At 33.2% G+C, this 23,381-nt stretch overlaps 1 protein-coding gene across 3 annotated transcripts; it reads left to right on the forward strand.

The window, feature by feature from the left end:
• Window positions 1-2,045: 2,045 nt before the first annotated feature.
• On the forward strand, window positions 2,046-23,367 carry LOC141461667 (uncharacterized). Of its 3 annotated transcripts, none has more exons than XM_074142883.1 (12): window positions 2,046-2,284; window positions 14,715-14,965; window positions 15,054-15,456; window positions 15,693-15,884; window positions 17,281-17,721; window positions 18,292-18,606; window positions 18,787-19,101; window positions 19,813-19,917; window positions 20,122-20,334; window positions 20,456-20,628; window positions 20,724-21,014; window positions 22,387-23,367. In XM_074142883.1, the coding sequence occupies exons 1-12, from the start codon at window positions 2,270-2,272 to the stop codon at window positions 22,595-22,597; spliced, it is 2,925 nt and encodes a 974-aa protein (XP_073998984.1). In that variant the 5' UTR covers window positions 2,046-2,269; the 3' UTR covers window positions 22,598-23,367. The 3 variants fall into 3 exon arrangements, with proteins under 3 accessions (XP_073998984.1, XP_073998986.1, XP_073998985.1); XM_074142885.1 differs by lacking the exon at window positions 2,046-2,284 and adding an exon at window positions 13,997-14,215; XM_074142884.1 differs by lacking the exon at window positions 2,046-2,284 and adding an exon at window positions 14,226-14,510.
• Window positions 23,368-23,381: the final 14 nt, after the last annotated feature.

Consider the following 23,381-nt stretch of genomic DNA (forward strand, 5'->3'; position numbering starts at 1 on the left):
CTCATTTTTCTGGAAAAAAATTTCAAATAAAAATAATAGATATAAACTATATACATATATGCAGTAAGTATTCAAAGTTTTTAAAAAAATTATTAGAACCCTTTTTGAAAACATATGTAAAATTGGAAAAATGTCTGTCAACTTTTAATGACACAGCCCTTGTCAGCTCCTAAACATAATACGAAATTAGAATTTTTGCATTTTTTTGTTTTGTTTTTATAAGGAATAGATAGATAATGCTTTTAGATTGATAGATAGAGTCTTTAAATTAACAAAATTCGAAAACATTGTTAAAAAAAGACAAAACAAATCAAAAGTAAAGAGTTATAAAATTAAAATAAAAAACATACTCTTGGCCTAAGACCATCAGCGGGGTTGTTGTCAAATTCCAAAGTATAAATATGATACTCTTTATTCAAAGATATTCTTGTTTATTACTTATATTGAGAATACATTTTTATTATTATTAATAAATCATACATAACTCCAGGATCCCCTAAATTGAAAAGAAAGAAAAAAGTTGATTTATTAATTCTGCATACCTTAACTATTTTTATTTTTTACATGTATGTAATTACTAAAATTTTCAAACAATTTGTATAAAGCAATTATTGTAATAGATATCTACAGGTATATTTACAAAACTTAATTAATGGAATCCACTTATTGTAGCTTATTCACTTATTAGAAAAGTTATCATTTATCATTTCCTATTCCCTTAAAGGCTTTCCTTTAAGAAACATATTAGACAACCCTTTCCCAATGTGGGACACTCTCCAAGGAAATGGTACAAACCCCCAGTCCCAAACATATTGCACAATAAGCAGAATTCATTTATTGGCTCCCTGAATGGGTTAGCAATTGGACTGAATAGATCTCTCTAGCTTTAATAACCCACATTATTTCATTAAGTCAGAAAGAATCATTTATGTAGCGATTCGTCGTCAAAATCTTACCTAAATTTGTATTAATGTTATTAATATTGTTGTTACTGTAAATTGGATATTGATTCGTTTTTTATTTAAAATAAAAATAAAATACAAAAATAAAAATCATAATTTAATATACTATACATTCTTTGCGATCTTGAATACCTAGCTTGAATACATTAAAAATATTTGTAAAGACCATTAAACCATTAGTGGAAGATGTGTTATAATTTAACTCATTGGTATGAAATATACCAAAATATAGACTTGGGTAAAGTTGCAAGTAAACAAAATAGTAAACTATTGAACAAACTAAATAAAATCACTGCTAACTGTGATAACTTTAGTATAATATACTAAAGTATATTATAAAATTTGCATTTTTTCTTATTTTAGAAATTACTTATTACAGTGATTTTCAAATTTGAATTACCTATTACTTATTAAAGTAAAATATTAAACTATATTATAGTTATATAGTTTAGCTATTATATCTATACTTCCACGCTTCCCTACAACGTTTAATTAATGATGACCATCCTCTGAGTCCATTTTGATAAATTAACTCCTCCATGAAAAAGACAATTCTTATTCAAGTATTTTAACCTAAATTGTTTGAGGAGAAGCGTATAGCAATAAAATGGTACACGTTTTCGATCTCCGACATATTTGATGGAGAACTCAGATGCCTCGAAAGGCCTCTAAGTATGTTACAATTCATATACAACTCTTCGCTGGCAATCCCGCTCCTTAATTATGACTTTTTTTAAGTCTCCTCTTAAACAGTCTACACCATTGAGTACCACTGTGGAAAATTTTTATTTGCAACCGATTTTTCTTTATTTATTAGAAGTAATCTTGCACAGTCGAAGGAAAATGTTTCATTTAAAGTTGTAATAATAATTAGAGTAAGAGAAAGTTGTGTATTTACATATGTTCTTTGGATTTTGTGTGCGTTGTAACAGTAGGGAAGTTGTTCTCACTTACCTACAGATTACCTGTGTGTGTGTGTGTGTGAGAGAGTCTGTCTGTCTGTTTGTGGGTGAATTCAGGATAAAGTAGGGATATAGAAAGAGAATTGAAATCTACAGGCCAGTTAGTGAGAGCATACTAGTCGTTAGAAAGTTTACCTACAATTCAGTTGAGGTGCACATCTTGTCAGTAAGAGAGTGTTAGTAAATTTATGTACCTCTACTGTATAGCGCTGTTATAATCATTTCTTATCCATTTTCTCCAAATTATCACCCGGCTGATTCGGATTTTCTTTTTAAAAAATTATTACAATTTTTTTTTTTGTGTGTGTACAACTCCCCTTCTAAAAAGATCATCTTTAGTTTAAAATGGCCAGTCTACAGGTAAAGTACTTTTCATTTATTTAAAAATCTTTACAACTTTCTCTCGAATTACAGCTTAAACATTTTCTTACCAACTGCAACTCCGGATTTTGTTACAAAAAAAAACTTCAATTTAGATTTACTGTGATAAAACTATTTTTTTGTTTGACTGAAGCAGGATGCTCCCCTGCTTCAAATAAATTTCATTTTCATGAAAAGAATTTGAATCCAAAGCGATAGAATTTTTATCTAAATAGACGATAAGCGGATTCTAAAAAGGAAGAAATTTAAGAGATTTACGGTACACTGTTTCTTTTCGAACTTCATCTTCAACACTGGCCAAAAATAAATAAAAGTAAGAAAACATTGCTTCTATAAGTCTTTTATAAATACCTATATTTCATCATACAAAAAATGATGCATAAACAAATTATATTAAAGGCTGGCGCTTTTCACAGCCTCCTGCATTTATACAGCAGCTCTCCACTCCAGTTGTGATTACTGCTTGATAATCTTGAGATCCAAGGCTAGTCTTTCAACTACCTCCGGATGTGGTTAGAGAGAGAGGAGACGCGCTTTAATCACGCTGTCATTTTTAACTGCATCGTCTTGAAAAAAATCATCTACGTTTTTCACTTTTTGACTTACATTGACTACGGAAAAATGACAGAAATCACAAAGACCAATTTTATAAAAATGGCGTGAACATTTTCACAAAATTCTCTTACTACTTACTTATTCTTAAAGTTCTAACTCATAAATTTTCTTTAAATTGTGAAAGTTTTAGTCATATTTAATGGTTACTAACATTATAATGATTGTAAAACCGTTCATTATCTGAAATGTAGCTTTAAAGCAAATACCTCCTTACATTTACAATTTTTACAAAAATTGAATTGAATTTCTCTTCAGAAATAGTAAAAAGTTAGCATTAAAAATTTGTGTTTGTAATTATGCATTTAAGAAGCGAACAGAAAGTATTAGGAGAAATTTTCAAACAACTCTCAAAAAGTGAACAATTAAATGCACAAAAACGTATTTTCCATTGGGAAAGTTTCTTCACAGATTCGATTTTAGAAACATATTCAATCCTTAAAAACTAACCCTTAATCAAATTCTCCTAGAAACTGTATCAAACAAAAGTTGTAGAAATGTTTGTTTATATAAAATCGCAGAAATGGTTTTCGCGTAAATCTCTGAAAAAACTGATTCGACCATCGGATCCGATGGCCTGATTCAAAATTTAAGGAATCAAATGTAAATTTCTACTTAAATATATCTACTAATTATAAATAAATGTTTCTATTCCATGGATGTGTATCAAAAAAGAGATTGACAAAATTGTAGCGTGAATTGTTTATTTTTTAGTTTATAGTCCGTTTTTTTTTTTGTTTTTTTTTTTCAAATTGGTCTCTTTCTCGGTGTGAATGTATACATTGTAAATCAAAAACGGATTACCACAGAAAGTTACAATATGATATTTAGCCAAAGTGAGAACATAGGATGTCACTGTGAAGTTTTGATCAAATTCGGTCAACACTTTACTGAATCAATTTTTCCGTTTTTTTCTTTCCTCAAAAAATAAAAAAGGTTTTTACGATTTCCTTTAAACCAACTGTGCTGATTGCTCATACGTAAGTCTAAAGCTAATATTTGAAACCAGGAAAATTTTATTTAGGGTAAAAGATGGATAGTTATATTTCCCCTTAAGTGCCATTACTGTTTATTGTACTGGATTTTCTCCAGTATAATATTAATAAGAATCAAATGTGAGATTGAATCAGCAGCCCAGAAGTGCCACTTAAACGAATAAATTATTGTCCATTGTTTTTGGTTGTCTGATTCATTAATCCAATAGGAAGAGAAGAACAATAAGCCCTGAAGATGACCATGACTGAAATTGCCTTTTTTCTTCCTAAATGAATAAAAGTTTCCTTATTTTAAGACTATCTTAAAGATTATAACTTTTTTCAGCGATTACAAACACATAAATTTATAACTTTTACTGGAAATTTGATTAAAGTTACTTCTACGAGAGAGGATGAGATAGATTCATTCTAACGGGCTAAGATAAGATATAACAATATTGTGTTCGGAGTCAGAAGAAAATTTCTGAGTTAGAACTTTGAAAATAGTAGAATCAGAAAGTTGTGTTAGTGTTCACATCAATAGAAATTACTTGATGTAAAATTGTTGATGACGTTATTCTGTACCAATTTTGTTTTGGTGTTGAGAATGAAGAAAAATATTTATCTATTTACATAATCATAGATCTATTGGTGACTTTTTATATCCTTACTTTGGCTTATAACATAAGTTCTTTGTCCGTTTTGGAACATATTCAATTCTTATTTCGATGGTGCTTAAATCCCACACAAATCACTCTGAAAAGACAACTTTAGAAAGAAGCTCTGCTCTCTCAATTCCCTAAAAACAATTTTTGCCTCCAGTAAAAATTATTATAATGAAACTTAACCGAGTATACATATAATAAATACATAAACTGTATTTTTACAGAAAATCGAAAGAATCATTTTAAGGAAAACGTGATAGATCTGGCAAACTCGAAATTTTCTTCAAATTCAAAATTTCTAAACAAATTTAAAGGTGGTTAAACTGTATAACATACACAAATGAAGTATTTTAAAGCAGAGGCTAGCTTAATCTTAAAACTGTTTTGGTTATTTTTAATTTATCATACATACGTTGAATAAATTTTAAATTCAATACTTAGTGCATATATTACATTATACCATACCTGTTTCATGCATAAGTAAAATCAAACCCAGAATAGATTTCAATAGTGCACTTCATTTCTTTTATTCTGACAATTTAAACTTTACCTTGTACAAAAGCGCTCAGGAATACTTTGTATACACTCTGTTGTTTCGTCCCGAATTGTCTACATTTAAAAATTATCATTTAGTACATTATTTATGTTTGGAAAAGAATGAAAGACCAACTAGAAAAACGTTTTTTTTATTAATAATTTAATAACGTAATGCGCTATGAATAAGATATCATTTTAATTTAATAATTTGTAGTAAAAACTGAGCTGAAAGAAGCTCCTAGGAAGAGAAAATCTAAGGGCCAGCAGCTGGATACGAACCCGGGAACTCCGCATTGGAATCGAGTATTCGCTAACCGCTCAGCCTATTTGAGTTATTATACACTTTCTAATTGTACATAAGTGTGAACTTATGTAAATTTAAGCTCAAATTCTTATCCTTACTACAAATATCTATAAAGAATAATAATAATAAGATTTTTCTAAGATGAAGAATGTAACTAAAAAGAAAGTAATTAATATTGTGAAGCTCAAATTGCGTCCATACTGAAAGTTCCGAGGAATACAGTCATCATATGCAGAAACTGTATGACACTCCTGTAAACTGTACCTTGCAGAAATTAGTAAGGTGGTTAGCGTATTGGATTTCCACGCGGAGATCCCGGGTTTGAATCCAGCTGTTAGCCCTTAGATTTTCTCTTCCTAAGAGCTTCATACCTGTCTGGTGAAGGATAGTGTTGCCTGTAAGGAGAGAACGTTATCTGGAAGCAGGCAGTGCACTGAATAAAGCGCCGGGCGTCAATAACCTCAGATATTGACGCGCTTTAAATAAAAATAATAATTTATAGGTGAATAACACAAACTTACATTCACCAGACGTGGAACCCTCCACACCCCATATTTAGATGATATACTGTAATTTCATGGAAATATTAAGCAACGATGGTGGGCAAATATACAAATTAAGCACGTATTTATTACAGTGTAAAATTTGCTTATAATTACAATGAAGCAATATAAGTTTGCTACATGCAAAACTTGCTTAATTTATCCCCAATTTGTTTTCCTAGTAAGATTTGTCCCACATTCTTAAGTGCATTTACTTATTTATAAGTCTGGTAAATTTCTATAAGAAAACTTCTCATGTGGATATGATCTTTTATTAATTCAAAGTTAGCTATTTTGAGTTTTAAGTAAAGCAGTTAGTCAATCCAGCGATGGCCGCAATTCTTGAAATATACAGCTATAAAATATGTATGATACTGCACTCAGGCTTTGAAGTTATATTGATTCTAAATAAAATAACTACTAAAGTTGTTGGTACTTATACGGAATTATTTACATATTTTGTTACATTTCCTAATATTTTAAATTTCATGTCTTTGAAAAGAAGTAGCTAGAAGTTCATGAAATATATTTTAGAAAAAAAGTGGAAATAACTTGAAAAGAAAACTTGGGGTATTGAGGTCACCCCTTGATGGTTGAAGGGTTAAACTTGGTAAAATAATCGCAAAGATCTACATCTATAAATTTATATTTGAAATATTTTTTAACGAAAATTCGATTAAGCGGCGTTTTATGGAGAGGTGAAGACTCATTAAATCTTCATCTTTTTCATGAATCACCTGTAACTTCTTGTCCTAATATATTGTCTCCAGACACACCTGTAAATTGTTCTCTTAAAATATTTAAGGTTCAAATTCCTTATAACTTGTATGAATATAATATTTTGTTTTTGTCCAAAATGTGCGAGTTAGATGAACAACAGTGCCTTGGAAGTGACGAATGCCTAGTAAGGGTTTTTTAGAATTTGCATTAATAATTGGCTAGGGTACCGCCTACCACTTCAATCTGAATTTTTTTCAGAGAACAGTCATTCGAGTGCGGTTATGAACAGAGATTTAATTAATTACATAAACTTTCGTTTGTTTGTTCACACCAGGTTTATTATTTTTTCAGACAGAATAAAACTAGTATGATTTAAATATACAGGGTGACCAGAGTTATATGCTCCACCCACTTTTTTTTTAACGGCGGGAAATTTCGAAAAATTAAAAAACGTATTTAATCATTTTTAGTCTAGTTAATTTCAGTGATTGACCCATTTTTTTTTAAACCCCTGTACTTCGAGATACAGCATCCAACTTTGTTTTTTTCAAATGGAACGTTATATATTTTTTAACATATTTTTATAGTATTTGAGCTCCTAAAAAAAAAAAAAAATTTTTTGAAATCGGTTAGGTTTTTCAAATATTATGGTAATTTAAAATATGGAAAATAAATTTCAGTTTATTGTCAAAATTACGTTATTTTTTCTAAATAATCTGTTCAAACTGAGCGCAATCAACGGACAGGAAAGCCAAAACTCTGGACTCCCACGCTCTGTTTGTAGCAACACTTATGGTGCCGAAGTCAAGATCTAGGCAGGCTAGAGTTATTCGACGTTCAGGTTGTTTTTTCTATAAACGTTTGGTGTGGAGTTTTAGGAAAACAACTAGTCGGCCCATACTTCTACAGAGAGAACTTAACTGGTATAAGGTATCTAACTTTTTTAAAGAGACATTTGGCCAGTTCTGCTTGAAGATGTTCCTTTACGTCGGCTAGATATGTATTTTCAACAAGATGTTTGCCCGGCACATAATGTGAGAGTTGTTCGAGGTTACCTGGACAGAAATTTCGATGGCAAGTGCTTAGGGACCCATTATCCCATCCAATGGCCACCTCGATCTCTGGACTTAACCCCAATGGGCTATTTTTTGTGGGGATATCTAAAAAATAAAGTGTATAGTAACCTTAATCCCGTGGCTTCAGTCAAAGATCTGAAACGTCGAATAACTCTAGCCTGCCTAGATCTTGACTCCGCCCACCATAAGTGCTGCTACAAGCAAAGCGTGGGAGTCCAGAGTTTTGATTTGCCTATCCGTTGATTGTGACCAGTTTGAACAGATTCTTTAAAAAAAATAACGTAATTTTGACAATAAACTGAAATTTATTTTCCATATTTTAAATTACCATAATATTTGAAAAACCTAACCGATTTCAAATTTTTTTTTTTTTTTTTTAGGAGCTCAAATACTGTAAAAATATGTAAAAAAATATAACGTTCCATTTGAAAAAAACAAAGTTGGATGCTGCATCTCGAGATACAGGGGTTTAAAAAAATGGGTCAATCACTGAAATTAACTAGACTAAAAATGATTAAATACGTGTTTTTTATTTTTTCGAAATTTCCCGCCGTTTAAAAAAAAGAATGGGTGGAGCATATAACTCTGGTCACCCTGTATATTTCGTGAGATCTGTCAGACAGACGAATCTGTCAGTTTGAATTTTATGATTATATAAATAAGATCCGATTGATTCTAAATACTTTTTAAGATGTTTGTCTCTAAAGTTTAGAAACACTAACATAAGTAATTATTGAACTTCAAGCAAATGATGATTCAATGAATAATTCTTACAAGAACTATTGTATTTCACGCTTGTTTTAATCAAGAATTAGAACGACCAGTGATGGACAGTGTTTCTGTAGCGACAGATCATTTTCCGAAGACCGTCAGTGCACTGAAAAAAGTTTTGGACGCCAATGACCTCTGATGTTAACGAACCTTAATTTCAATTACCCCCCCCCCCAAAAAAAATACAGCGAATAGAGATTAAGAACATCACTTGACACACACATTTTGAGCTCCATTACCTTGCTTTCTATCATTCAGAACTTTGACGTTTTGTTCAATTAAAAACTAATTTCTAAATAGTAAAAATAGTTGAAAAGTTAACAAAATAGTATGTTGAGTTCAAAATATCTCTCATTTAGCTAAAATTTTGGAAGCAAATATCTTACATCGTCCCGTTCAGAAATCTATGAAATTATGCTTCGTTAAAGACTAGATCTAATTCTACAAAAGACGAAAATACCATCGTTGGAGACATAATAGAGTTAATAGGAGATCTCTAGACAGGTAGTTTTCATATACTGCGGTATTTTTATTTATTTTTAATTCACGGCGCATCAAAAATTTAAAGTCATTGGCGCCCGGAGCTTTCTTCTGTGCACTGTCGGCCTCCGGGCAATGTTTTTCTTAATCTAATCTCACCGTGAGCTGTAAAGAGCACCTAGGAAGAGAAAATCTGAGGGCAAACAGCTGGATTCAAATCCAGGATCCCTGCGTGGGAACCACATACGATAACCAATAAGCCAATCCCTTTCCAGCCTACTTAAACCATCCTAATTAAAAAAATATTAAACTAGAAATTTCTGTAGTTTTTCTTTTTGCAGATCACACACTGGCAGACCTTTTGTAAAAACCAATTTGTTGTACATGGGGGACTTCAAAAAGTATATTTTCGGTGAAAACCTCAAAATCCTAACGAAAGCATTACTTCCTTTTACGATGAGTAAAAGAAAGTAAAAGCATTGATAAAAAAAACAAAACAAAACCTAGTACTCACAGACTAGTGCCTGTACACGTCTAGACATATATGTAACTTTTGTTAAAAACATTTTCTAAAATTTATAAATTTAAATTCTAAAACTTGTTTGGATTTCCCAAATGGAGAAATGACAATGACTCAGACAAAAATTCTATCACGTCTTAAAAAAACTTTCACTCGGACAATACTGGTTACATTTTATTAGAACTAAGATAAGTTTATAGCTGAGAGGTTACAGGGCGGGCAACAAAGCTAAGATGTATAGTATGTATACATGGATCGACTCACGGATTTATTGAATATAAAGAAATATTAATCATAATAAATAGCTTTTATATACATTCGTTAAGTATAAAAAGTAAAAAAAATAAATAAAAAATCAACTTTACGTAAAGAATAAATAAAAATTGTTAAAAAATAAAAACTGTGTTTAAACAAATATTGTTTAAATTATATTCTAACTTTCTCATTCTTACGTAATTTAAACTCCCTAGTTAGGGAGTTTCGGCGTTCTACGGTAACCATCCGTATCTGAAATTAGGAGTTCTCCGCCTTTGTCTCCATCAACTTGCATTTCTTCTGATCATTAAGAACTGTCGAAACTATTCTTCTGCCAGTTCACTTTCTCCTGATTTTGGACTCTGTTGAACCATCTCTTGTTAATAAAGTAATCTACCGAAGTTGTTGGTCTAAATTATTATTATTAAAGGCCGCAAAAAACTCCAAAGTCCCCTCAAAACCAGTTCCCTATACTGTCAATTAAGTCTCAATGCAATATTTAAAAAAAAAAAATCAACGATTTTTTTAACTGACTTAAATCCTCTTTCGAAGGCATTCACCCTGTATAATCTTGTGAATTTCTGCCTTAAACCATCCAAGTAACAATTGATCACATCCTCATCTTATTAACCAAGAAGTAGGTCTTCTATCCTTGCAAAATGAAATTTATTGGTAAAAGCTTATCTCTTAAATCCAATTTGGAAATTAGGTTTTTGTCTACCTATTTCATCCTGTTGAATCTTTGACCCAACGATATCTTTCGACCCACTCCCTTCTTTTAAGTAAGTTCAAAAAATACTCACAGCTTTCACTATATATTGAAGTGGATTTAACATCAGTAAAACCTCCATCGCAAGGATAGTCGTTTTCCTTGCAGCAAAGCGAGATTGCCACACAAGCCATACACTGTACTAACTGCTAACACAACGTTTCTTTCTAAAAGAACATTTGTCACCACACAACATTGGCTTAGGATTTACTAATACATTCAATCACTAAGTTATATGATTCGGCAAGAATGCATTTAAGTTTAATAAATGGTAAGCTAACTACCAGTATTCCAGTTAGAGAAGTACTCTCGCAGGATGAACCCTTAAGCCCATTTTTGTTTTTTTTTCTATTTAGTTATTAAGGAAGTTCTATTTAAGAAGAGATGGAACGTCAATCATTGCTGAATCTTTCTGGCTCCTCGCCCAGGAATATTATCGTTCAAGAGACCCAAAGTCTAAATTAAATTTCGGTACTCTAGTTAGATGGTGGACTGTATTTGTAGGTTTTTCTACACTCGTCTATCCTTGCCAGGTTCTTGTTGTTTGCCCTGATATTCAATGAAACTAATATGACGTTGAGACCATCCCGGTAAACTCTTAAAAAAGTGTAAAACAAGATCATGGATAACTTATATTTTACTCAAAAGTCGTGTTCAGTATTGTGCTGTTATTTGATGTTTGAGCTACATTTAGAATTTCGACAGTTTGCAGGTAAGTTGTTCAAAAAGGTGAAGAGATATACTTTTTCAATCCTTTCTTGGACTGTGGGACTCGAAACAAGAAACTATTCGATGATACGAAATGGTATTGAATCGCTGTTGGGTTCATTGCGGCTAAGCTATATTTCATTTCTTTTCTGTTTTGCTTGGGTCCAAAGTATCTTACAATAAATTACTAGTGTTAATTGAAATAGGAGCTGCCCTCAATTCTCATAACATTACAAAAGACCTCAAGGTAACGAGCAGTAACCATTTTTTATAATTTACATTTTTGTCTATTTGAGACTGTCAGGTCAAAACTCATATATCATGAATATGTCAAACAGGGGAGCGAAACGTCAAATTAAAATAAATCAGATTAATCAGTCTTGACGCGTTGGAAGATGTCCCATATTTATTACTGCACTGTTCTCTCTAAAAATCTTTTACAAATGAAGCTTTCTCTTTGCCGAGGGCTTGAACGAAGGTATCAAGGTTTATTCTGACTTGACAAAGTAGAAGAAATGTGTTTAAACAGGTTTTTATAACTCATTTACTAAACATGAGAGAAAAGCACATGAATGAGGCTTCTAATTTTAACCAAAGAGGGAAATAAAATAAATTTTTAGAGAATGTTATCAAATTACTTATTGTATACATTATATTGAAATTATTATGCAATCAAAATGATTTATTATTGTGTAATAAACAGCTGATGTGTAACCAACGTATTGTTGTACTACATCAAAATAAATAATAAACTTTTACATTCAGAAATCTGGTGATGACATTGCTTAACACTCCACGCTATCCTGCACTGCCAAAAATTCTTTCTGGCCCTAATGGGATCTCTAGTTCAGTTTAATGTTAAAGACCAAGTATCTCCTCACACCTCTTATCCTCCTTTCCATATAATCTGGGAACATAAATCCCTTCTAGTTTCCTACTTCTGGTTAATTGTACCAGTGAACTCTTATCCGGATTGATGGTTAGAGTGTTAAATTGCTATCAACAATCTGTTCAATACCTTGTTGCTTTATTATTTCTGTTTCTATTTCTGTTTTTTTTATTCCATTCAGGACTTAAATCCCGCTTAAAAAATAGGCATTACTTTACTTTTTCACAGTTTTATTTTCCTTTGCCAAATCTAAATATGTTTTCATAGGTTTTTTTTTACAATGGACCAACTCTGCCATCCTTATGTTACAATAGGAAGAATTCTGTAATTAAAGACATGCCTCTTCAATTCCGAATTTCTTTCAGGAGAGTGCAAGTCGTCTTTGTAACTATATTGATAGCCTCGAAATGAGACCGTTTGTCAAAATATTTTTTCACAGCTTCTACTCTACTCTAATCTCTCCTCACCTATTCTATCTTGCTGTTGGTTATTACTTTAGTTTTTTAAGAAGTTAGATCCTAAACCTCTGCAAGCATTTTCTAATTCCTCAAACATCCTATCAAGCTGTTGTAGCGAATTTACGTAGCTACAGTTTTAAATATATACAGTTTAGTCAAAAAGTTAGTATTAACCAGAATATGAGCTAAATTAATGCAGGTTTACTCACCCAATACTTAGAGCAGCAAATGTTCCTTAAGCAGAAGTCCAATCAAGAAATATTGTTGACCATAAATTGCAGTAACTTTAATTAACCACAATTTTAATTCCATACAATTTAGCCATGGAGTTAATACTAAACATAAAAAGTGAGATTGTATTTACGGTAATTATTTTTTATATGTAGCTAGGTGTATTGTTACTTTCCGTTAAAGCCAATTAACTTCATTAATTGCATGTGTCAGATTATGTCTACTTTTATAAGTTATTTTCTTTATTCTAGGCACACTAACAGACACTAATCCGAACTAGTCTTTTTAGTTTAAATGGACGTGTATTTAATCCGCCTTTTTAACCAGTCTGAAAATTGTAATTTCTGAGTTTTCACCTAGAAATTCTCCTAAGTTTCGAAGTATATGCTCAAATTTCGGCTTACTCATTTATTCATTGATTATGTCTAACTTCAGATAGTAAGCAGCGTATAGCTAGAAAAGTTACTTTGTACTTTTTGTGAAACAAAAAAAAAAGAAGATTGAACCGCTGCGTTTGGTTTTTAAAAAAAATCATGTGTAAACACTCACATGACTTTTTCTTCTCACAATTTACGAAATTAAAGTTTATTGAAACTTAGAATTTTATTTATTTATTTATTGCTTATAAATCTTCTATAGCAAGGGTTTGGTTAAAAGCTTACACATTTAGATATATAAGAAAATTTACAGGAAATATAATGACTTGGCTCTTGAAAAATAAAGAAGAAATAATAATAAAGACTGTTAGATGACACTTTTATACTGACTACCGATAAACCAATTAGAAAAAATACTTTCTTACTTAAAGGACATTAAAAGTGTATATCTTTGATAACTTAAATTCGAAAATCTGTATGTCAAGATACTTCATTTTACATACAGGGACAGAAAGTAATAATCCATCTGATATGCGCTTTTACTTAAGAGTGATGAAACGTGGATTTACTGGCCGAAATTACTGACATACTCGTAGTTGGTCAAATTGGTTGCTGGGCTACTTGATCAAATGGCAATCAAGGTTGATGTTAGAAGAAGAAAGTGCTCCACGCGTAATTTTGAAACTATAAAGAAGTATTTTAAAAAAATTAGTAAAATAAGCCTTCCGGTTGATACATTTTTGGTCGAAAACGTATTGTAAGATAGGGTAGTAGTTTTTAAAGGAAATAGTGACTTGAGCTATCGGCGATATTTTTAGATTTGAACGAATCTCAATATAAAACGCGATACTCCCTATGACACAGTGGAATAAGATGAAAGAGATAAACCTGCATCACTCACAACTCTAGAGACGTTAGAAGCGTTCCCTTCCTAAATAAATGAAAGTGAAGGTCGCTCTAGAGTTAGGGGAAAGAGTTCCTCTTGAAAACTAGGTCACCTCCCACTCAACGCACAAACTTAGGTAAACACAATCACATTCTAATGTGACAACACAAACTCATTCTTGGTGCCTTTGTGTAAAATTGAATAGAACTAAAATAGTATCTAACTAAATTTTCTACGATTTACGTATGTAAGACTGAATAGTCCCTAATCTTAAGTAAGATATTGCTGCCCCAAGTTGAGGGTGATTGAAATTACATTATTTTAACTCTTATCTTGTTTAGCCTTAACTCTAACGAAACACGTATAGAACAAAAATTTTAGCCACTTAAGTTACTAAAAGAATAGGTATTTTAGAAGGGACTACTCCTCAGGTAAATATTGCTTCTCTAAATTGTATGTGAGTTCTCCTTTTTTTACCTCATTAATATTAAATCTCATTATACGAGATATTAACTCTATGTAAAACTTTATATAGAAATAAAGTTGCTAATTAATTACAACTTACTACACGTTATGTTTTCTGGTATTTCTAGAAAGGTTTAAATGAGTTATTACATACTTTTCTTTGTACCAAGGTATTGCTAGTTGCTGTGATATTTTCCGTGGGTACCGGTGAGTTAGCTTTGCCGAAGCATGGAGTTGGTAAAGCAGTCAGACGAATTCCTGCAGCTCCTCCTTACGCTGTGCCTATGGAACCGCTCATCAAATATTCACAGAGGGATCCGTTATATGATAAGCACACGAGTAATACGAGTAAATTGCTCGACCATCAAGCTGAAGGCACTAGTAATTTAGTTGGTTATAGCCACCAACACTATTCGGATAGGTATGTTGGGATTTTTGAAATTTATGAAGTAAATTTTTGTAAAAGATAAAATTCTTTTACACCGAACAATTTTTTTTTCTTCCAACAGATACGATCCTTATCAGTATTATTCAGAGCCGGAGCCAATTATTGAGATAATAATCAAAGAGTCAAATGAGAGCTTACCAACTACTCCAAGACCCACATTGGCTCCTACAACTACCACGAAGGAACCAGTGCAAGTTTTCTACATTAAATATAAGAAAAATCCACATAAAGAGGATGACGTGATCTACGAGCCACCGGTACCGGCTTTGACACCTCATGTCTCGGAAATTATAGAGAACGAGTCGCCTTCGCGGATAGTATCAGAAGAAGAGGAAGATCGAGATTTGGAAGACTATTCAAGTGCTTCACCAGCTCCACCTTCAACAACTACCTTGAGGACTATAATTAGACCTGACTCAGAAATCTACCACGGTTCAGCTCTAAAGATCACATTTGGTCCAGAGGTGAGTATTGTGTAGCCTAAATGAATAGTACTAAAAAAGAATTTTAGGAGACGAGCTGAGACTTCTAGCCATGCAGAACTTTTACTACGGCTTAGTGTGCAGTAATGCTTAGTTGGACGAAAGAAGTGCTGGTTATCGCAAGGCTTTCCCACATAAGTTTTCACCTGGGCACAATACTATTTCCTTAGCTCTTCCTGGATACAAAATTAAAGCTAATACATACTCTCGTTATCTAGGTGAAAGAAAACTCCGCAGATCGCCGCGAAGAAACGGAAAGCTCCGAATCCTCCGAGACAACCAAAGGACACTATTTTAAACGACAACCTCCACCTTACCATTCGCAGGCCCAGCCTTCACCACAATTCATTCCAAGCAACGGAAAAAGGCCACAAAACTCGCAGCCAGTGCAACTACAATCAACTCAGCAGGTAGATAATTAATAACTCTAATCTACACTAACTAATAAAATCCAAGTAAATGAGGATAGATTGTTAGATCTAGACTAAAACAGTGGCTTATTTACCATGAATGTAGGGTATATTCTATATGTCTTGTGTCCTTATTTATTAATTATTTTTGGATGAAATTAAAATTTATTCTTCTCGCTGGCACAATTATTTTGCCATGTTTGCAATTTGAAAATATCCTTCATATCCTTGACCTTATTTTAAAAAAGTTTACATTGTTGTGAACCATTAATTTGTTGCGATTTTTTTTTGCATTCCATTTTTTATTTATAATTTAAGGCGCCCGGAGCCGTTTCTAGTTCATTGCCGGCATCCATGCAAATTTCTATTGTTAGATGCATTTCTACCCAGCTAATCCATTCCTTCACTTTCACTAAATTATTAGAACTTCAATGTTGTGTGAATTGACATTAAACGATTTTGCAGCATTTGTGATTTTATTTAATTTGAAACTGAACAGTTTCGAGCGGGTGTACCAAAACTTTTGATTTTTTTTCTTTCATTTAGTTAAATGAACTCTTTGAAAACAAACAACGTTGAAATTTTACATTGGGTTGGCATTTACTTTTTTGTATTAAAGTAAGTTAAGCTTACTTTTTTTACAATTTTAATGGAAGGAGAATGAATTTTGAAAGTAAAAAGATCGGAACGACCACGGCCCATTGACCTACCTTTTTTAAGAGAAGCCGATCCATAAACTAGTTTTGGAAAACTTGCAATCGGGCTAGGATTGTTTCACTCGACCACAAGTAAACAAAACACTAAGATGACTTATTTTTTTAATACTCATTAAAATAAAATCTTTAAAGAAATCACGAAGAAATTTGTAATACCCTTATAATAATCAAGTCGTGAAGATTACCAGAAGAGACGGGGAATTATTCAAGAAATCACGCGTAGATTATTTTATAGACTTTATTGGCTCACATATATTTACATAAAACATAACAAAGAGAACCTAAAATTTAAATGATAGGATTTTACTCTTCGTGATGTTAAATTCATTTATACTTCACTTGATACCTGAATGTAGGTTAAGAAGCCGGCACTGTATAGTTTATAAAGAGATCACTGACATAAAATAAGATATAATATGTTCTGTTAAATGCTCTGAAATATATTAATTATTATATAAGAACCAAAACTACTGTAGTAAAAATCCGTTAAGTACGTATGCAATTGCATTCCTTGGGTCAAAATTCAACATATGCCACAAAACTAAACAACTTTTGAGGGCATTCACAGACGGTGAAGGTAGTTGCGATTCTCTTTCACTGCAAAACATACTACGTACTTGAGCTAGCCCAGAGCAGTAGTATGCTCAATATCTAAAAATTTGTAAACTCTTTTTTTGCAGGTCTACCGTTTTGGTAATTTACCCACACAGAATTATCATCGACCATTGCAGTTTGGTGAGAAACCTGCAGCACCATCTTTCAGTGAAAATAGTAGATTACAACAGCCTTATGCTACAATACCGAAGGCACAGAGCTCGTATCAGACACCTACCCCAGCACAGATTCAACAATATCAACAACATAAATTATACCTACACCAACAAAATCTAAGGCATCAAGCGCTTAGAGAACAACAGCAGCCAGTACTTCGGGAACATCAGCAGTCAGCGCTTCGGGAGCAACAGCAGCCAGCGCTTCGAGAGCAACTGCAGCCAGCGCTTCGGGAACAGCAGCCAGCGCTTCGGGAACTTCAGCAGCCAGTGCTTCGAGAGCAACAACAGCCAGCGCTTCGGGAACATCAGCAACCAGTACTTCGGGAACATCAGCAGCCAGCACATCAGGTAAAAAGTGTGTGACAAATGTCATATTGGTAGCATTAAGTAACGTTCAGAGCTGGACCTGACCATTTAAGCCCCAGTCATAAAGTATCAGTTTGTTTGTCACACATAGTGCACCTGCAGCCTTCACTTCTAAATTTAGTTGCATTCACCAGTCTTACCTGAACACTTCTCAGCAATGTGACTCGAACTGGTCTGTCATTGTGGCCTTCGTGAGTCATCGTACGGTTCAGAGTTAGGGCTGACTATTTGTAGCCTAGATTTACAGTAATGTATCTGCCCACACCTTTTGCTTTCTTCCTTCTTAGAACGCAGTCCTCCAGAGGTTAGGGTTTCATCAATCTACGTAATTACTTCTATTCTGCGCTTTCAGCCTCTATAACCAGGAATTCCTTTAAATATTCAAGTCAAATTTTTTAAGAACTTTTTTTTCTTCCTCCAGGTTTTCCATTAATAAACTATAGTATTACAATTTTCTAAGTTAACTACGGTGAGTGTGCAAATGTAGATTTGTCTAGTTTTGCAACTTTAAACCTATTTCATTGCATTTATTGTATTAATTATAATTCGCAGCCAATTATCCAAGCAACCCAACCATCTGCGACTACGCAAAAATCCTACAGAGCCCAGCTGAACATCCAACCATCAATACCAGTGCATTATTCGCGGCAGCCTCCGCAGCCCCTTCCGCTTAAAGAGCGTAAACAACAATTTCTGTACAATCAGATTTCTCTAACTAGTACTACTGAAAGACCCAGGGAGTTCAACACACAGCCCAGATTTGGAGCTCAATTACGGCAGCCACAGCAGAATGCTATTCCAAGGAAACCCACGCCAAACTTCGCACAGCCAAGTCAGTCTCAGTACTTCAACATCGGCAACTATCAGGTAAGATCTAGTGCATGAACTTAATAATGTGGTAAGTAGTTCATCATCTAGTTCATAGAAATCATAGTGGCTAATACCGATAATTACGCGTTTGCTTGATAAGGTTACACCAGCAGGTTCTTAGCCGTTAATTAATGTTCAAAATGAGCTAAAAAAAGTCATTCTATCTTTGCTTTGCAGAAACAAAACACCGTAGGACAACAATATCATCAACATCAGAGCAATTTACAAACAAATCCAGCGCAACACGCAGTACCAGTTAATTACAAACAACCATCTGATAGCGAAATTGTCAAGTCAATATCAAAACTGGAAGAACATCAAGTCGAGAGCAGTCATGACAATAAGCAACCATCACAGCTGAATGTGCAGTCGACTTATCAAACGTTGTACCAGTCGAACGAACAAGTCTTTTCGAGTTCGACGACGAGACCAGTAACTTACAGACCTTTGCTGTATTCGACTACGACAAAGCATCCAACAAATCCGACTAAGGTTAGTATTTTTAGACGATTAATTGCAAAGCCGAACAAAATATAAAACATTGGGCCATTTTTTGAATACACTCTTAGTTATCAGATTTGTGCTATTAGCAGAGACAGGAGAAGCTCCATATTCAAATCATCACTTTTTAAATCTCATGGGTGACTTCGTTTGCTGGAATATGAAGAGGACTTTTGAAATAATATAACTCTCTTTAAAATACTGTCGCAAAATGATCCAATTTTTATTCTCAGTTTGACCATTAATTTGAATTAGGTTAGAATCGAATTTCCGGAATTCTTAGAAAGCCTATTGGGGAATCAAATTAACGATTCACTTGCTCCTTGATAGTAATATGTTGATAATATATCTATAGTATACTATAATGTATATAGTATATATATGTAATAGTATATTGTATAGTTAATAGTAAAAGAAATCGCAAAATACCAGACTTATTTTCCTTGCCGTCTTGTAAGATCTTTCTTTCTACGGCGCGTATTTATTTCTTTAACGATCGCTGGGTTCTATGCTGTCCAAAAAATCCTTGCCCTTAGATTTCACGCACAGCACACCGTAGCTTTACTGGCTGTCTACTATTTAAAATTAGACAAAATATGTACAAAGACATTTTACACAATCTAAATTTATTCTATATGTTGTTTGAAAACATCAGATGTATGGACACATGGATGTACATAATATAGTCATACATCTTTCTAGACATATACCGTTCTGAGATCGACTACACAGCAACCCCAGGAGATCGCCTATCAGCCAACTGTACAAACAGACAAGCCACAGACCAATGAAGAAAACGAAAAGAAGGTAAGGTTAATTTGACTAATCGCAAATCATGTGCCCAAAGCAGCATGAACCCGCTAACTGAATCTACAGGACTGATATGCTAACAGTTTGTAACAGAAAATTGATGTACTCTTTTAAGGGCTTTCATAGGTGCTGTAATCCAGTGCTAAGTGATCTCATTAACTAATAAACTCTAATTTTATGAAATGGTTTTGTTTCTGGTAGAAGGCCAACTTAGCAGCACTTCCTGATGAAGTCCCGGATGACCTAAGAGAACAGTTGCTATCTTCTGGTATACTAGGCAATGCGGACATCCAGATTCTTGACTATGATAAAGTAGGCGATGTACCTATTGAGTCTCTTCCTCCTGAAGCTTTGGAGAACCTCTATGCAGCAGGATCTGCTCCGGTACCTGCTTTGGCTTCTCCGCCTAACAAGGTATTTTTAATCATCTTAATCATGAGCACTGCTACACCCACTATGTGAACACAAGACAATGCTACAGTATGACATCTGGTTTGGCTTTAAAGGCAGCTCACCACCAATATTTTCTTAATAGGAATCAGAAGTTACTGGAGAGCAAACAGCCAATGAACGTGAATCCAAAGTCGAAATGAAAATAGTTCGGTTCGATCCAACAACCCAGGAGGGGCAAAGTTTGGCTGAAACCTATGTCCAGGAAGACGCTACCCATTTGGACCCAGTAGTTCTGAATGATTCAAGATATAACAGGTAAGGGACAAGCTGTGGTAGAGCAGTTAAAGGACGGGAACCCATGTGTCTGCTAATCCAGAGCGATAATAACTCATTTCTTAAACTTGTTAAAGGTATCTACCACTGAAAATTGATGGGTCACAGTTCCCAATCCCGGATTCTGGAGAACTCCATGGTCGTGTTGTACACTCAGTTGTGGTGCTGGCGCCCGTTGACTATGATTTGCTGAGCGGTGAACCAGATCGTGATGGCCGAGCTAGCCGTGTGCAAGGCGTCCGGTTCCTTGCGGGTACTGCGCTAAAGACTGTGGTGCGAGATCCGTCCAAGCAGAACTACGAAGCCTGGCTGGAACGCGAAAAGGCGACACCCACCGACAGACAATCTGTAGTCTTATTGGTCACAAGGTATATTTTCTTCAATTTTGCTTAATTCATTTTTCTTTGATTCAACTAGAGCACTTAACGACTTTTCTTTCTTAATTCACTTTTCTTTGATTATCATTTTATACGGCTTATTTTGCAATTTTGAAAGCATCTGTTTTAACAAAATACTAAAGTGTCAACTCTTCTACTTCCAAAATATTTCTCCGTATTTTAATGGAATTGGTGAAAATAGATCGGCTGTTTACACGAAAAATGGTAGTTCAAATTTTTTTTTTTTGAGACGGAAACTTGCCTTAGGAAATGGTACGTTTTATCCCCGGCACTTTTCTCTTGCTTTTGAATGACTTTAATGACTTTATCGAGGGAGGTGTGTATATATCAACAATAAAAATATAAAACTGTTAATATTTTCAGATGATTTAATATTAGTAGATAACTCCCCGAAATCGCTTCAAAGAAGGATTAATTATGTAAAGGAATGTTACCGAAATTGGCACCTCTTTTGAACCTAAATAAATTAAAAATTTAGGGTTTGCAGAAAAAAATGGGAAATAGCTAGTATTTCAGAGCTGGAAAAATTGAGGAGGTAAAAAACTCTAAGTACCTAGGAGTTAATTTTACCATATCTCTACGGTTATAGCAGGGGCTTAACTTCAAGTCAGTAACTTGGATATTTAAAGCGCGAGGGGGATTTCTGAATTTGAATTACCAGCCATGAAAAACTGAAAAAAATCTTTACATGTGCACTTTGCAATTTAAATTTAAGAGAAGATCATCACCGTTTGTGTCTGTACTATCCTAAAGCATTTAAGGAAAGAGCGTAAGAAAAAAGTAGGAGAGATAAAATGAGAAATTAATATGTAAAGAAGTTAGAGAGTTCTCAAAGATAAATACTGGAATGTTCTGTACTTGTTTGTAATAAAGGCCTAGAATTATAGAGAACGTTTAATTTCGGATTTTAATTATTAACAATTTCCAATTATAATTAATAACACTTTGAGTTTTTCGATTGTCTCCATTTTTATAATTTTGACACTATTATTGAATAATATTTCGTCACTTAACAGTAATTTTTACAACTGCTGTTATTTATTCTTTGTTTCTATATTTATGCATCAGAGTAATATTCTTTTTTGCTATTTATTTATTCATTTTCGGAACAGTTAAATTTTATGTTAAACTCTCTTATAGTTACTCATTAATTTTATTGTTTTTGAAGAAATATATTATTTTTGGTTTTATTGATTATATATGATCAAAGTGAAAAGAGAATTCCTGGCAGACGGTTGTGACCAAAGCCAGCAATTGTGTTTTGACTTTATATTTTGTTTATAGTCCATAACCTTAATGAACCCAAATAAATAAATAAAACATTTTTTTTGTTTATTTTCAGGCAAAATTTCAAGCAGCAAGAAAATGAAAATGTCAAAAATGAGAAAACTATTGGCAAACAAGAGATTTTTATGTATGACCTGGCGCTTGGTAAGATCAGCAAACTGAAAGGCGAACTCAGTTCAGCGTTTGTCCAAGTAGCTGAATCAAATTCAGGAAGTGATGAACTTGATGGATTACCTGATGAGACAGCCTCTGAAAGCCTCAAATAAATCCAGCCTCAAATATGCCATACACATAAACCCACAAATTATTTAGAGAAATTTCGATAACTTGTAAAAACTAATATTGGTAAATTTTAAACAAATTTGTTGTACATAACTTTATATTGTAGAGTGTAACAACTGTCTTTCTTACAAATACATATTTGTACAGAATTTATAAATACAATTACTTTTTTATGAAAATAAAAATACATTTATTTCAAAATTCCTTAATCTAGCAAATTCAGTCACAAGCACTGGTGCACTTGGTGCAGGCTAACTGGCAGTGCCTAAAAATTCTTTTTTTTGGGGGTAGTACATCGCACTACAAACTTTCAAGTTGCTTTGCGCCCTTAAAAGATAGTAGATTCTCTCTTCTTGTCATTTTTCGGTACTGTACGGTCTTATATGTTGTGTAGAGTACATGTGTGGCTGAAAATCGAGTTTCAAGATGATTCCTACACCGGAAATGTACCTTTTGGCTGAACGAATGGTTCACATTCTCTTCTAGGTTCTTTTTTGTAAAAATGGTTTACACATAATATACACGTCTATAACTTTCTGTAAGTTTATAACATTATCACTTTTCTAGAAATAATTGTTAAAGATCAGTTCTCATGAACTCATGAAGAATTTGGCTTCTCAGTAATGTTACATTTCTGAGTAAAGTGCAATTACTAACAATAACAGTGATAAAAATGAAATATAATTCAAATTTTCGGAGTTAATAGCGAATTTGTGGGTTAGACCTTTGTGAATAGTAATAAGAGAAAATCGACTGAGTGTTCACAAA

The sequence above is a fragment of the Rhodnius prolixus genome, unplaced genomic scaffold, assembly GCF_049639745.1.
Source record: "Rhodnius prolixus isolate KJV_2025 unplaced genomic scaffold, Rpr scaffold_12, whole genome shotgun sequence".
NCBI classification, from domain to species: domain Eukaryota; kingdom Metazoa; phylum Arthropoda; class Insecta; order Hemiptera; family Reduviidae; genus Rhodnius; species Rhodnius prolixus.